The sequence below is a fragment of the Silurus aristotelis genome, assembly GCF_946808225.1.
Source record: "Silurus aristotelis genome assembly, chromosome: 19".
NCBI lineage: Eukaryota > Metazoa > Chordata > Actinopteri > Siluriformes > Siluridae > Silurus > Silurus aristotelis.
This window is the reverse complement of record NC_139592.1, coordinates 1795065-1809568: the sequence shown is the minus strand read 5'-3', so window position 1 is coordinate 1809568 and position 14504 is coordinate 1795065. Positions and strand designations below refer to the sequence as shown.

The following is a 14504-nucleotide window of genomic DNA, read 5'->3' as shown; positions in this document are numbered from 1 at the left end:
ACTCTATCAGAATCACCGACCTAAGTAATAACATATTTTTGTCCATGAATATGTATTACACTTTTCCCAATAGTCGATTCATTTCATAGTGCTTACAGTGTACAGTTAACAGCTGCTTGAAGGCTGTTGCTTTGACCAATCAGATTTTGAGTTAGCATTTTCACATTGTTTGATTGGATGGCCAGAGATGTCACTAGTCAGAGCTTGCAAATACATTCATGTGGATTTAATAGTTGTTTGATCGGTTTTTTTTTTTGACTGACAGAGGAGAAGAAACTGACTTGGTCGCAGATACACTTACAAGGACATTTACCAATACACACACACACACACACACACACACACACACACACACACACACACACACACACACACACACAAATATGTCCTGCGACCACTGTGTGTGTGTGTGTGTGTGTGTGTGTGTGTGTGTGTGTGTCATTTTATTATTTACAATAATAAATACCATTTAATTGTCCTTGCTGGATATACCCCGACATATCGCGAGATTTTACTTTACACCTCTGAGTTTCTCAAATCTCGCGAGATGTACACGAGGGTCAGTTTGTTTTTTCCCCCAAATTCTCGCGAGAACTTGCGAGAACGCTGTGTGGAGTAGGCGCGCAGGGAAAGTGTTTATTTTTTTCTCTTCTTGTATCCGCTGCAACTTTAATACAAAACTGCAGCGAAGTTTTTATATAAAAAATTGTCTTGTTTATTTTTTTCATTAGTTGTAGTTTAAATCCGAAGCGTTTTGGGTGCAGTTTCGGTGAAGCGAATGATATTTGACTGTATATAACCGTGCTAGTGGCGGTATTAGCATTTTTTTGCTAGCTGGCTAAGCTAGCAAAGGAACTAGTTTTTTTTTTATTTTATTCACTTTGCATTTCCCAGGTAAAATAAAATGGGTTATTTAAAGTTAATCGAGATAGAAAATTTCAAATCGTATAAAGGAAGACAGATAATCGGGCCTTTCCACAAGTTCACTGCCATCATTGGACCGAATGGATCAGGTGAGTAAATCAGGTTTCGGATCAATAATTAATAATCGATATCATGTCGAAAATCTAATAATTATATATACAGAAACTTCAGATAGATTTTTACACTTTAGTAGAAACACCTGTATTGGGCAGGTATCGATTTATTCGGTCACGTGACTCGAACACCACTGTCAGTATACAGTTACAGATGGAGGTAAAGAGCTTTTAAGATGCACATGGTGATGAGTTTCAGAATGCTCTTTATCTTTCTCGCTCACTTACACACACACACACACACACACACACACACACACACACACACACACAGACAACTGTGTCTATATCAAATTATATATTGGAACTGAAGGAGGAGGATTTAAAAAAAATCTTTCTTTGTTTTCCATATTCTTACTTTTCCCTTTGCATCTCTCTCTTGTCCTCCTTTTCTCTTTCTCCCTCTTTCTGTTTTTCCCTCCTTCTCTTTCTTTCTATCTTTCTTTCTTTTTCTCCTCCATCTCCCCCCCCTTCATTACACAAATACACACAGACATTCTTTCTTTTTCTGTCTCTGCTTTTTTCTTCATCTTGCATCCGCCCCTGTAATAACCTCTGTAATGATCACTGCATCCGCCCCTGTAATAACCCCTGAATTATCACTGCGTCTACCCCTGTAATAACCCCTGAATGATCAGTGCGTCTGCCCCTGTTATAACCCCTGAATGATCACTGCGTCTGCCCCTGTTATAACCCCTGAATGATCACTGCGCCTGCCCCTGTTATAACCCCTGAATGATCACTGCGTCTGCCCCTGTTATAACCCCTGAATGATCACTGCGTCTGCTCCTGTTATAACCCCTGAATGATCACTGCGTCTGCCCCTGTTATAACCCCTGAATGATCACTGCGCCTGCCCCTGTTATAACCCCTGAATGATCACTGCGTCTGCCCCTGTTATAACCCCTGAATGATCACTGCGTCTGCCCCTGTTATAACCCCTGAATGATCACTGCGCCTGCCCCTGTTATAACCCCTGAATGATCACTGCGCCTGCCCCTGTTATAACCCCTGAATGATCACTGCGTCTGCCCCTGTTATAACCCCTGAATGATCACTGCGCCTGCCCCTGTTATAACCCCTGAATGATCACTGCGTCTGCTCCTGTTATAACCCCTGATAGATCACTGCGTCTGCCCCTGTTATAACCCCTGAATGATCACTGCACCTGCTCCTGTAATAACCCCTGAATGATCACTGCACCTTGTTCCACTCAGGAAAGTCGAACCTCATGGATGCCATCAGCTTTGTTCTGGCGGAGAAAACCAGCAACCTGCGAGTGAAGACTCTGAAAGATCTGATTCACGGAGCTCCGGTGGGAAAACCGGCGGCCAACCGAGCCTTCGTCAGCATGGTGTACCAGGAGGACAACGGTGTGGAACGTTCCTTCACCAGAGTCATCATCGGTAACACACTTCTCTTCTCACGTGTGTGTGTGTGTGTGTGTGTGTGTACAGTTATTACACATTCTACATGGAAAGAGAAAATGCTTTTATTATAAATCTAGTATTCTCTCATTTCTTTCCTCCCTTTTTCTTTCCTCCTCAATCACTTTTTCTCTCATTTCTTTCCTCATTTTTCCCCTCCTCCTCATGTTCTCTCTCTCTCTCCCTCTGTTCTCAATTTTTTTCTTTCTCATGCTGTTCCTCCTTTCTCTCACCTTTTTCCTTTTTCTTATCTCTCTTTCTCTCGCTTTTGTTGCTTTTCTTAATTTTTCCACTTTCCCACCTCGTTTCCTCTCTCTGTTTTTCCCCCTCCCTCAACTTTTTCTCTCACCCTGTTCCCCCCTTTTCTCATTTCTGTCACTCATTGCTGTCATTCCTTTATTCCCTCTGTCTCCATCTTTCTCTGTTTTTCTCTTTCCTCATCTCTCTCCCTATCTTTTTCCCTATCGACATCTCTCTCTTCCTCTCAATCTCTTTTCCTCTTTTACCATTTTTCTCTCCTTCTTATTTACTGCTTTCCTTCTCTTTTGCTCTTTCCCCATCTGTCTCCCCTCTCTGTTTTTTTATGTTTTTCTCTTCTTCTCAAACTGTCTTTCTCATCCTAAAAAAAAAATCTCTATCTCTCTCTCCCTCTCTCTCTCTCTCTCTCTCTCCGTTTTTCTCTCCTTCCTCATCTCCCTCCATCTTCCTCTCTTTTTCTCTCTTTCTCTCATCTTCTGTTTTATGTCCCTCACTTTCTTTCTTTTTTTCTTTCTTTCTTTCTTTTCTTTTCTCTCCTCTCACTTTTCTCTCTTTAACTCCATCTCTCTCTCTTTCTTGCCCTTTATCACATTTAATTTCTTTATTTCCTCAGGATCTTCATCAGAGTACCGTATTAATAATAAAGTGGTGGGGTTACCTGAGTACAGCGAGGAGCTGGAGAAACTCGGGATTCTCATCAAGGCCAGGAACTTCTTGGTCTTCCAGGTCAGGTTTCTTTTCCACATCCATTCACCCAGCAACGAACTCGTTCATGTTCTGACTGCATGTTTGTAATCCGGACTCGCAGGGCGCCGTGGAGTCCATCGCCATGAAGAACCCGAAGGAGCGTACAGCTTTGTTTGAGGAGATCTCTCGCTCTGGGGAGCTGGCTCAGGAGTACGAACGGTGCAAGAAGGAGATGGTGAAGGCCGAGGAGGACACGCAGTTTAACTACCACCGCAAGAAGAACATCGCCGCCGAGCGTAAAGAGGCCAAGCAGGAGAAGGAAGAGGTCGGGGAATCCTGATTGGTTAATTGATTTTCATGCTCTAATCATGCTCTTATCGTTTCTATAGTAACGAGCGTTTGTGTTTTTTACCCCCATTCTCAGGCCGAACGCTACCAGAGGCTTAAGGACGAAGTGGTGCGAGCGAACGTCCAGATGCAGCTCTTCAAGCTCTACCACAACGAGTGCGAGATAGAGAAACTGAACCGCGAGCTGGGGCATCGCAACAAAGAGATCGACAAGGACCGCAAGCGCATGGACCGCGTGGAGGAGGAGCTAAAGGAGAAGAAGAAGGAGCTGGGCAGGATGATGAGAGACCAGCAGACTGTCGAGAAGGAAATCAAGTGAGTGAAGAAAAAAAAAAGACTTGATAGTGTTTATGGTTCATGTATTCTACATTTCTCTTTTGGAGATGATCTTTTGAGGTCGTTTTTTAACTTTGAAGGCTGAAACGTGGTTCTTTTCTGCCGCTTGTAGAGAGAAGGACGCCGAGCTGAACCAGAAAAGACCTCAGTACATCAAGGCGAAAGAAAACACGGCTCACAAAATCAAGAAGCTGGAGGCCGCACGGAAATCCCTTCAGAACGCTCAGAAGTGCTACAAGAAGCGCAAGGCAGACATGGACGAGCTGGAGCGTGAGCAGAAAGCTGTGGAGATGGCCAGGCAGGAGTTCGAGGAGCGCATGGAGGAGGAGGCGCAGAGCCAGGGGCAGGACCTTCAGCTTGAAGAGAACCAGGTACACCAGTCATTCGTATGCCTATATATAAACGCACTGTGTTCTTAAGGTTTTAGTTAGAAATGATCCCAACGTTGGAAACGTTCTGACATTATCTTTGGTCTAAATCTTCTCCTCGTCCCTCACTGTTCTCTCCACGTTCCTCCATTTTTCATTCTGCAGCGTCTTCTGTGTTACCTGTCCAGAGCGTTTGAGTTTAGCAGGTGGTGCGTCAGTAATAATAGTCCGTGGGGAAACACAGTGCTCTGTGTGAAGTAAAACTGATTAAACTAAACATTGAGCCAAACAATTTGCGTTGACGATGTTTATGTGCACAAATTACTCGGGTTTATCGAGGAATCGTTTTAACTTCAACAGACGTCCACATTCCTTCCATCCTTCATTCATTCACTCCCTCGATATGTGGAATTGTCAGGATTTTCTCCTTTTAAGAGAATTTCTTGAAGCTGTACATTAAAGGCTAAAGAATCCATATCTGTGGATTCTTTAGCGTTTTCAATGTGAGGCGGAGACTAAAACTTCCAATCCACCACTTAATACGTTCCTGAAGGAACTAGGATTTAAACTATGTTCTGCACGTATAAAAAGTTTGGATTCGGTACACGTGTACAGAACCAGAAGCCCTCTACTAAAACATTTCGGTACGAATACATGTACCATCACATCCCATATATATAGTACGTATTTTTTGCGTGTGTTTAATTACTGATCTCCGAGATCTTCCTTCTAGGTTAAAGCGTATCACCGTCTGAAAGAGGAGGCCAGCAAACGAGCCGCTACTCTTGCTCAGGAACTGGAGAAGTTTAACAGAGATCAGAAAGCTGACCAGGATCGCCTAGATCTGGAGGAAAGGAAGAAAGTGGAGACAGAGGCCAAAATCAAGCAGAAAATCAGAGAGATCGAGGAGAACCAGAAGCGTATTGAGAAGCTCGAGGATTACATCACGACCAGCAGGTACAGCTTCATCGCACTGCGTATTGTCCTCATGCTCCTCACCAAGTTTACTCGTCCTTATCGTCCTGTATCTTTATTTTCTCCTGATGTTTCACAGACAGTCTCTGGATGAACAGAAGAGGATGGAGGAGGAGCTTACCGAGGAGGTGGAGCAAGCCAAGAGGAGGATCGATGAGATTAATATGGAGCTTAATCAGGTACAGCATAAAGACTTTTTCTCGCTTTTTTTTTGTCCTTACTTCATGGAAAGATGATCTCATCTTTGTATGGGTTTTTGGTTTGCAGGTGATGGAGCAACTGGGGGACGCGCGTATAGACCGTCAGGAGAACAGCAGACAGCAGCGCAAAGCCGAGATCATGGAGAGCATCAAGAGACTCTATCCTGGATCAGTGGTATGCAAAGAGAGAAGTCCTGCGATGTTTTGGGAAAATTATTAAGGACACATCCATGCTTATCTTTTGTTAAACTCTGGGGTTGAGGAGAACATCCTGAGTTTGGGTGTCTAAAAAGGCCACGCCCACAATCTAATAAGCTCTTTCTTCTGCGCAGTATGGAAGACTGATAGACCTCTGCCAGCCCACACAGAAGAAGTACCAGATCGCCGTAACCAAAGTGCTGGGCAAAAACATGGACGCCATCATCGTGGACTCTGAGAAGACCGGCCGTGACTGCATCCAGTACATTAAAGAGCAGAGAGGAGAACCTGAAACCTTCTTACCTCTGGACTATCTCGAGGTGACACTTCTCAGATAAAGCCATGTGCTATTTTTACTCCATGTAAAAAAAAAAAATAAATACTGAACATTATTTATTTATTTATTTATTTATTTATTTATTAATTATTCAATGCTGACAATCTTGTCGTCAGGTCAAACCCACGGACGAGAAGCTGCGTGAGCTGCGCGGCGCCAAACTGGTGATTGACGTCATTCGCTACGAGCCTCCACAGATCAAGAAAGCTCTGCAGTACGCCTGCGGGAACGCTCTCGTGTGCGAGAACGTCGAGGACGCCCGTAGGATCGCTTTCGGAGGACCATACAGGCACAAGGTATTTAAAAAATAGGATCGCAATACAACGCCGACCAAATTCTCGATTCGTCATTTAGATTTACGGAACTTAACAGGCATCGTTATCCGAATTATCCCATTTATACATCTGAGAAGGGTTAACATGTTCGGATCTCGTAGTTGAAGTGAGAATTTCAAGCTTTTTGGAAAAAGCTACACTAACTATATAACTCCTTCTAAAAAAATATATACCTCAACAAATGTGTTTAAGAACAAGAGAAAAATAACATGGTACTGAAACCTTTTTCACGTTTTGTACCTGTGTGTGAGAAAGCATAACTCTCTCATACCAGCAGGTGGCAGTAGTGTGTATTCAGCATCCAAACAGAAAGCGGAAGAGCTAGAACTGTAAATATCTAAACGTTTTCACCCTTTTCTTCTTTACAGACCGTGGCTCTAGACGGAACCCTGTTTCAGAAATCCGGTGTGATCTCCGGAGGTGCCAGCGACCTGAAGGCCAAAGCCCGGCGCTGGGACGAGAAAGCCGTCGACAAGCTGAAGGACAGGAAGGAGAAACTCACAGAAGAGCTAAAGGTAGCTGTTGTTGTTGTTGTTAATGAGAGTTTAACACGATAGAGTTCTGATCTCTGTGTCTGGTGTTGTTTCCTGCGTAGGAGCAAATGAAAGCGAAAAGAAAGGAGGCGGAGCTTCGCCAGGTGCAGTCTCAGGCTCACGGGCTGCAGATGAGGCTGAAGTATTCTCAGAGTGACCTCGAGCAGACAAAAACGCGTCATCTGTCCTTAAATATGCAGGTGGGCGTTTGAGCGTTAGATCATAACATCACAACATTTAAGCGTATTTTTGTTTGTAACCACGCAGCTGGTTTTTTATTTGTGTTTTTTTAGGAAAAATCCAAGCTGGAGAGCGAGCTGGCCAACTTCGGGCCTCGTATCAACGACATCAAGAGGATCATCCAATCACGTGAGAGAGACATGAAGGAGCTCAAAGACCGCATGAACCTGGTACGAGAGAAAATATTTGTATATTTTTTTTTTTTCTTTTCGGTATAAACATTTAAAAAAATCTTTTTATGTACAATCTATCTTTTTTTTTTTTTTTTTTTTTTTTTTTTTTTTTATCGCCAGGTGGAGGATGAAGTGTTCTTGGACTTCTGCAAGGAGATCGGAGTGAGGAACATTCGTGAGTTTGAAGAGGAGAAAGTGAAACGGCAGAACGAGATCGCGAAGAAGCGGTACAATTATTCAACTTTCGGGGTTTTTTTCCCCACTTTACCAGTATAATGAACAGATTGAGCTGTTAGCACAAAACTGGAGACACACAATTGTATAGGATGCTGTAGCTTCATTGAACTAGAAGACTTAAACCTGTTCCAGCATGATGGTGCACCAACCCAGCTCCATGAACATCTACTTTACATGGGATTGGAGTGGAACAGCTCCTGCTACAGACTCTATTGTGAGATATTTTTGCACCCCAGGCCTCCACACCTTCTCACCTCCATCAATACCTGACTTTATTAACAGCCTTGTGGCTGAACGAGTTTTCTCAAAATCTCCAAAAATTCTGGTGGAACATCTGCCCAGACGAGTGAATTAATAACACAAAAATCTTGAACTGCTGATTCTGATTGGTCAGAAGGTGCTAAAAAATGTTCCACAAATTGAGATTATTTATTAAAGTGCTTCTTCTAAGACATTGTCAGAATATATCTATATTTCATGCAGGTTCCTTAACATTTATCGTGAATATGAACAGATAAAATGTTCTTAAAAACGGAGTGATCATACATCAAAACCATTCCTCAGGCTCGTTTCCAAAGAACACACTCTTCATTCCTCTTTTCCTCAGCTTGGAGTTCGAGACCCAGAAGACTCGCCTGGCAATCCAGCTGGATTATGAGAAGAACCAGCTGAAGGAAGACCAGGAGAAGGTCATCATGTGGGAGCAGACGGTGAAGAAGGACGAGAGCGAGATTGAAAGACTAAAGAAGGTGATGTTTCTCAAACCACGTTTGCACTTATAATCGGGGGGGAGGTGAAAAAAAAAACCTGGCTTTACGTTTCTTCGTGTACGAACGATTTCACACAGGAAGAGCAGAGGCACATGAAGATCATCGACGAGACCATGGCCCAGCTTCAGGACTTGAAGAATCAGCACCTCGCTAAGAAGTCGGAAGTCAACGACAAAAACCACGAAATGGAAGAGATTCGTAAGAAACTCGGTGGCGCCAACAAGTGAGGTTTTTTTGTTTGTTTGTTTGTTTTTCAGTTTTTCGTTTTATTTCCGACATTAATATGTTTGTGTCTGTTTAGAGAGCTGACGCAGCTTCAGAAGGAGGTCACGGCCATCGAGACGAAGCTGGAGCAGAAGCGCAGTGATAGACACAACCTTCTCCAGGCCTGTAAAATGCAGGACATCAAACTTCCCCTCAGATCAGGAACCATGGACGACATCAGCCAGGAGGAGGTAGTTCATTCCAGCAGTTCACTTTAGTACCTGCAGGACTCTACTGTAATATTTTTCATGGCCATGTGCAAAGAGATAAAAATGAATCTTGAAACTATTCCCACCTCTCAGATGATCCCCATGTGAAACATTGGATCCTGAATTATCCTATTATAATAAGCTTCAGCTTCATCTTCTGAGAAGATGTTCCACTACATTTTGTGGAGATTTGTTGAGATTCATTCAGCCACCAGAGTCTTAGTCAAGTCAGGTACTGATAAGAAGGTGAGGAGGTCTCAAAAGGATCCCAAAGTTGTTCAGGAGGCTTTATTGAAGGAGATCTTTCACTCCAACCCATGTATTTTCATGGAGCTGGCATTTGTGCACAAAATGGGGCAGGGCTTCTAAGTGGCGTCATTGCCTCATTTTATTGGTGATTGTTTGAGTGACAGCACACGTTAGTGCACGTGTTAAAGTAATAATTATTCACGTTTCCAGGGAAGCTCCCAGGAAGAAAGTCTGAGCAGCAGTCAGAAGACCTCCAGCACCGTTTTAGCCAAAGAAGCTCTGATTGAGATCGACTACAGCAGCCTGGCGGAGGACCTGAAGGTAATTTATCGTCTTAAACGAGCATGTAGCGTGTGTGTGCGTGTGTGCGTGTGTGCGTGTGTGCGTGCGTGCGTGCGTGCGTGCGTGCGTGCGTGCGTGCGTGGTTTTCACTAGTAGAAAATTCCCAAGAAAAATCACTTGAGTGGATTGTATAATATTTCGAGTCACCTCCAGCAGACAAAAGACGGCCGTCTCGGTATGAAGCGGAGGAATAAAATGTGTTCTTTTTTTCTCTCTTTTTCGAAGAAACCATCTTTTCTGCGGTTACCGTACAAATGATAAAATGTTTTGCTAGACCGTAGTTAATTTATTATTACAGTACAGTGTTGATCAGCCAGAGCTGCACTAATAATAAAACTGATGTACTCCAGGACTCCCTGTCTGAGGATGAGATTAAAGGCGAGATGAACACCCTTCAGCAGAGGCTAAACGAGCAGCAAAGCATCCTCCAGAGGATCAGCGCTCCCAACATGAAGGCCATGGAGAAGCTGGAGAGCGTCCGAGACAAATTTCAGGAGACGAGTGACGGTGAGCGTTTCGGGTTCCTCCTGCGGTTCCTTTTGAAGATAAATAGCATTTCCTATAATATAACGTCTTTCACCAGAGTTTGAAGCCGCTAGGAAGAGGGCGAAAAAAGCCAAGCAGGCGTTCGAGCAGATCAAGAAGGAGAGGTTTGACCGCTTCAACGCCTGCTTCGAGTCCGTCTCCACCAACATCGACGAGATCTACAAAGCGCTCTCGCGTAACAGCAGCGCTCAGGTGAACACATGGGTCCTCAGAAAAGCTTCATCAGGTACATTTTAAATGTAGAAAAATCCTGTTCTTAAAAAAATGTTGTTCCAGGCTTTCCTCGGACCGGAGAACCCGGAGGAACCCTACCTGGATGGGATCAACTATAACTGTGTGGCTCCTGGTAAACGTTTCAGACCTATGGATAATCTATCAGGAGGAGAGAAGACCGTGGCTGCTCTCGCTTTACTCTTCGCCATTCACAGGTGAGATTAGGAGATATCTGAGAAGCTCTGAAACGCCAGAGAGAGATTAGCTGTGTGAATGATGTGTGTCTTTCTCACGTCTAATGAAGCTGTTGGAGTTCCGGAGAAGCTGTTTTTTATTAAATTACTCATTTTTAATGTGCATCAAGCAATTTATAAAAAAAAAAAAAAAAACACTGTATTCACCATATAAGCTCCACCACACGCTCAAGTCAAGTCAATTTGTATAGCGCTTTTCACAACAGACATTGTCTCAAAGCAGCTTTACAGAAAACAACAGTGAAGGTGAATGGTGTGCGTTTGTCCCTGATGAGCAGCCGTGGCGACAGTGGCAAGGAAAAACTCCCTTAGATGATATGAGGAAGAAACCTTGAGAGGAACCAGACTCAAAGGGGAACCCATCCTCATATGGGTGACATCAAAAGTTTGGTCATAAATCTTTCAACAATACAGAACAATTTGTGATCATCATAGATCCAGCATCAGCTTCTCCATGCCAGGGCCTTTAAACACTCGCCATCTACTTCTCCATGATCATCCATAGGTCCATAATCTTCACGAGGTGGGACGTGACTGGAGCTGGCCAAACCTCAGGATGCCTCGGGATGGGGAGAGAAAGAGAAGCAGTGGAGAGGAATTAGCGTAGCTGCTGTTCATGATATTAACAGCACAAGTTGATAATGTGCATGTGATCAGATGTTCTGGAGCACAAGGTTATGATGTGATGTGTGTGATGTGTGTTATGTGTAGGCTTTGCTAAAAAGATATGTTTTTAATCTACACTTAAACTGGGAGAGTGTGTCTGAACCCCGAACACTGTCAGGAAGACTATTCCCGAGTTTAGGAGCTAAATGTGAAAATGCTCTACCACCTTTAGTGGACTTTGCTATTCTAGGAACTACTAGAAGCCCAGAGTTTTGAGATCTCAGGGAGCGTGACGGATTGTAGCGTGTTAAAAGACTGGATAGATACATGGGAGCCAAACCATTTAGTGCTTTATAAGTAAGTAGCAGTAGTTTGTAGTCTATTCGAAACTTAATAGGAAGCCAATGTAGGGACGATAAGATTGGGGTTATATGATCGTATTTTCTTGACCTAGTAAGAACTCTTGCTGCGGCATTCTGAACTAACTGAAGCTTGTTTATTAATGATGCAGGACATCCACCTAGTAATGCATTACAGTAGTCTATTCTAGAGGTCATAAACGCATGGACGAGCTTCTCTGCATCAGATATAGATAACATATTTCTTAGCTTAGAAATATTTCTAAGGTGAAAGAAGGCTGTTTTTGTAACTTGATTGATGTGATTTTTGAAAGATAAGTTGCTGTCTAAAATAACTCCCAGGTCTTTTACCGTTGAACTAGTAGTTACAGAACAACCGTCTAAATGCAGGCTGAGATGCCGGAGCTTCTGTGTACTATTTTTTGGGCCGATGAGCAAAATCTCCGTTTTATCAGAATTTAATAGCAGAAAGTTATGGGTCATCCAATCTCTTATTTCTTCAACACACTCAGTTATGCGAGCTAATTGAGCTGTATCGCCTGGTTTGGATGAAATATATAGCTGGGTATCATCAGCATAACAATGGAAGCTAATTCCATGCCTTCTAATAATATTTCCTAATGGAAGCATGTATATTGTAAAAAGCAGGGGTCCCAGAACTGACCCTTGTGGCACGCCATAATTTACTAGCATTATCCTGGATAGCTCTCCATTTAAATCTACGAAATGGTAACGATTGGACAGGTAGGATTTAAACCAGCTTAATGCCTGTCCCTGAATACCGATGTAATTTTGTAAGCGATCGAGGAGAAGATCATGATCTATAGTGTCGAACGCAGCACTAAGATCTAGTAAAACGAATAGGGAGATGTAGCCTTGGTCTGAAGCTAAAAACAGGTCGTTAGAACCTTAGGAAATGCCTACAATAGCTGTCTTACTCTGGACAAACCTGGAACTCCATAAGACCTGCTTTGCACAAATGAACCAGGTTACGAGTTCATGGGTCTCATGTTCATCCCGAGCAGTCAAGGCACCTGTTCATCTTCAGAAGAATCCTCCAGGACCTGCATTTTTACATGGTTTTCCAGCATCCTTAGGATTTTGGATCATATAATTCTGAGGATGAGTGAGGGATTCATAGAAATCAGCTTTTGTTACTATATTATTTAAAAAAAAAAATTTTTGAGCTCGATGGTTTGGACATGTGCAGAGGAGGGACATGAGTTATATTGGTAGAAGAATGCTGAGGATGGAGCCACCAGGAAGGAGGAAAAGAGGAAGGCCAAGGAGGAGGTTTATGGATGTGGTGAGGGAAGACATGCAGGTAGTTGGTGTGAAAGAGGCAGATGTAGAGGACAGGGTGGTATGGAGACGGATGACATGCTGTGGCGACCCCTAATGGGAGCAGCCGAAAGAAGAAGAAGAATTTAGAGCTTGGTTAAGGCCATTTGCTAACAACCTATTTGTGTGTTTGATGCTGTGATGGGTCTTAAATTTCATTCTTAATGGTCTTAAAAAGTTTGTAAACGGTCATATATCTGACTGTAAAACCTGCAGAAACCCTAAATGACAAAAATATAATTAGTTTCCAGTCATATACACTTAAAACAGTGTAAAGGTCGACCGATTAATCGGTTTTGCTAATTAATCAGCACAGATTGCAGGAACTATTATCAAAAATCCATACAGATAGTTTTTCCGGGTTGCTGGTGCAGTTGAGAAGTTCCTCTGTCTTTATACAGCACGAGAGTGACCTCTAGAGGCGAATTCTCTAAATCACCATTTTATTTGATTCATTTTCGATGTAAGAGTTTTTTTTATCTATTGAATTATTTGTAGTGTTACTTTTTGTTTCGTTTGAATGCATGCCTTTTCTTTTTTTTCTTTTCTATTTATCCATATAAAAAATTTCTGTATTATTGTGTGTTGTTTATATTCTTTTCCAGTATCCATTTTTTAATCGGTTATCATAAAGTACGATCGGAACCAAGCTGTTAGTAAAATCCACCCGCAGTAAATAAATAGAGACTGACCTAAGTTCCGATTGTCTCTGTTGTAGCTATAAACCCGCACCTTTCTTCGTGCTGGACGAGATCGACGCAGCTCTGGACAACACCAACATCGGCAAGGTGAATATTCAGAGACGAATCCTGTTAAAAATCCCTGTGGTATTTTTTCGCAGTGACCTCAAACATCCACGTCTTTTCCACTTTCAGGTCGCTAACTACATTAAAGACCAGTCCATGGAGAACTTCCAAGCCATCGTGATCTCGCTGAAGGAGGAGTTTTACACCAAGGCCGACTCGCTCATCGGAGTTTATCCAGAGGTCCGCGAGCTCACACACTCGTTCCGATTACCATTCATTTCTCTGTTATTGTTATTAAACTTCATCTTTCTCTCCGTCCACTTTACAGCAAGGAGACTGCGTGATCAGTAAGGTCCTGACCTTCGACCTCTCCCAGTATCCCGACGCCAACCCCAACCCTAACGAGTAAAGAAGCTCACCCGCTTTTTCTATTTCATCAGTCAAGTTTTTTTTCCGTCTTGGTGTTTGTTTCTGTTAGATAGGAGTATAAACGTTCCTGGATATTTTTTTATGTAGTTTTTGGTTCATTATGGATTGTTTTTTTTTTATCACTAACAGTAATCGTGTTAAAAAATTCATTTTTATTTTTATATATATTTTCCCCCATGTATATCATCAATCATTTTCATGGGTTTGTGTTCAGTTAGCGCTCATCATCATCCTCACGTACATTTTTTATTTATTTTTTTTGACAGTCTTGTTTTTCTCTATGATTAAAATCGGAACGAGTTTTTAGACGTGGTTTAATGGCTATTCGTGGATTTACTTCTGTATCCTACTGGATCTTTCTTCATGTAATATCTTTTTTTGTTTTTACAATAAACTGTTTTAATAAAAATTCCAAATAAATTTTCCACCACATTTCTTCCTTAAAAAAATTAACATTTTTAGAAACACTATATCCCAAAACTTTTGT

At 42.5% G+C, this 14504-nt stretch overlaps 1 protein-coding gene across 1 annotated transcript; it reads left to right on the top strand.

Moving 5' to 3' along the window:
* Positions 1-582: 582 nt before the first annotated feature.
* On the top strand, positions 583-14437 carry LOC310714849 (structural maintenance of chromosomes protein 1A). Its single transcript, XM_083520840.1, has 25 exons — positions 583-1013; positions 2255-2443; positions 3336-3448; positions 3531-3734; positions 3834-4072; positions 4206-4464; positions 5195-5418; positions 5516-5615; positions 5704-5811; positions 5969-6154; positions 6288-6467; positions 6875-7021; positions 7102-7239; positions 7333-7449; positions 7573-7679; positions 8297-8438; positions 8537-8682; positions 8761-8914; positions 9392-9502; positions 9874-10030; positions 10107-10261; positions 10346-10497; positions 13561-13630; positions 13718-13828; positions 13917-14437. Exons 1-25 carry the CDS (start codon positions 905-907, stop codon positions 13995-13997), a joined length of 3699 nt encoding a protein of 1232 aa, XP_083376966.1. The 5' UTR covers positions 583-904; the 3' UTR covers positions 13998-14437.
* Positions 14438-14504: the final 67 nt, after the last annotated feature.

Bases quoted from the DNA above. Each gene is read 5' to 3' on its own strand.
- LOC310714849 (XM_083520840.1), top strand. From the start codon at position 905: ATGGGTTATTTAAAGTTAATCGAGATAGAAAATTTCAAATCGTATAAA. The intron at 6,468-6,874 runs GTATTTAAAAAA...TCTTCTTTACAG, and splicing joins GAGGACCATACAGGCACAAG to ACCGTGGCTCTAGACGGAAC. The intron at 9,503-9,873 runs GTAATTTATCGT...GATGTACTCCAG, and splicing joins GCCTGGCGGAGGACCTGAAG to GACTCCCTGTCTGAGGATGA.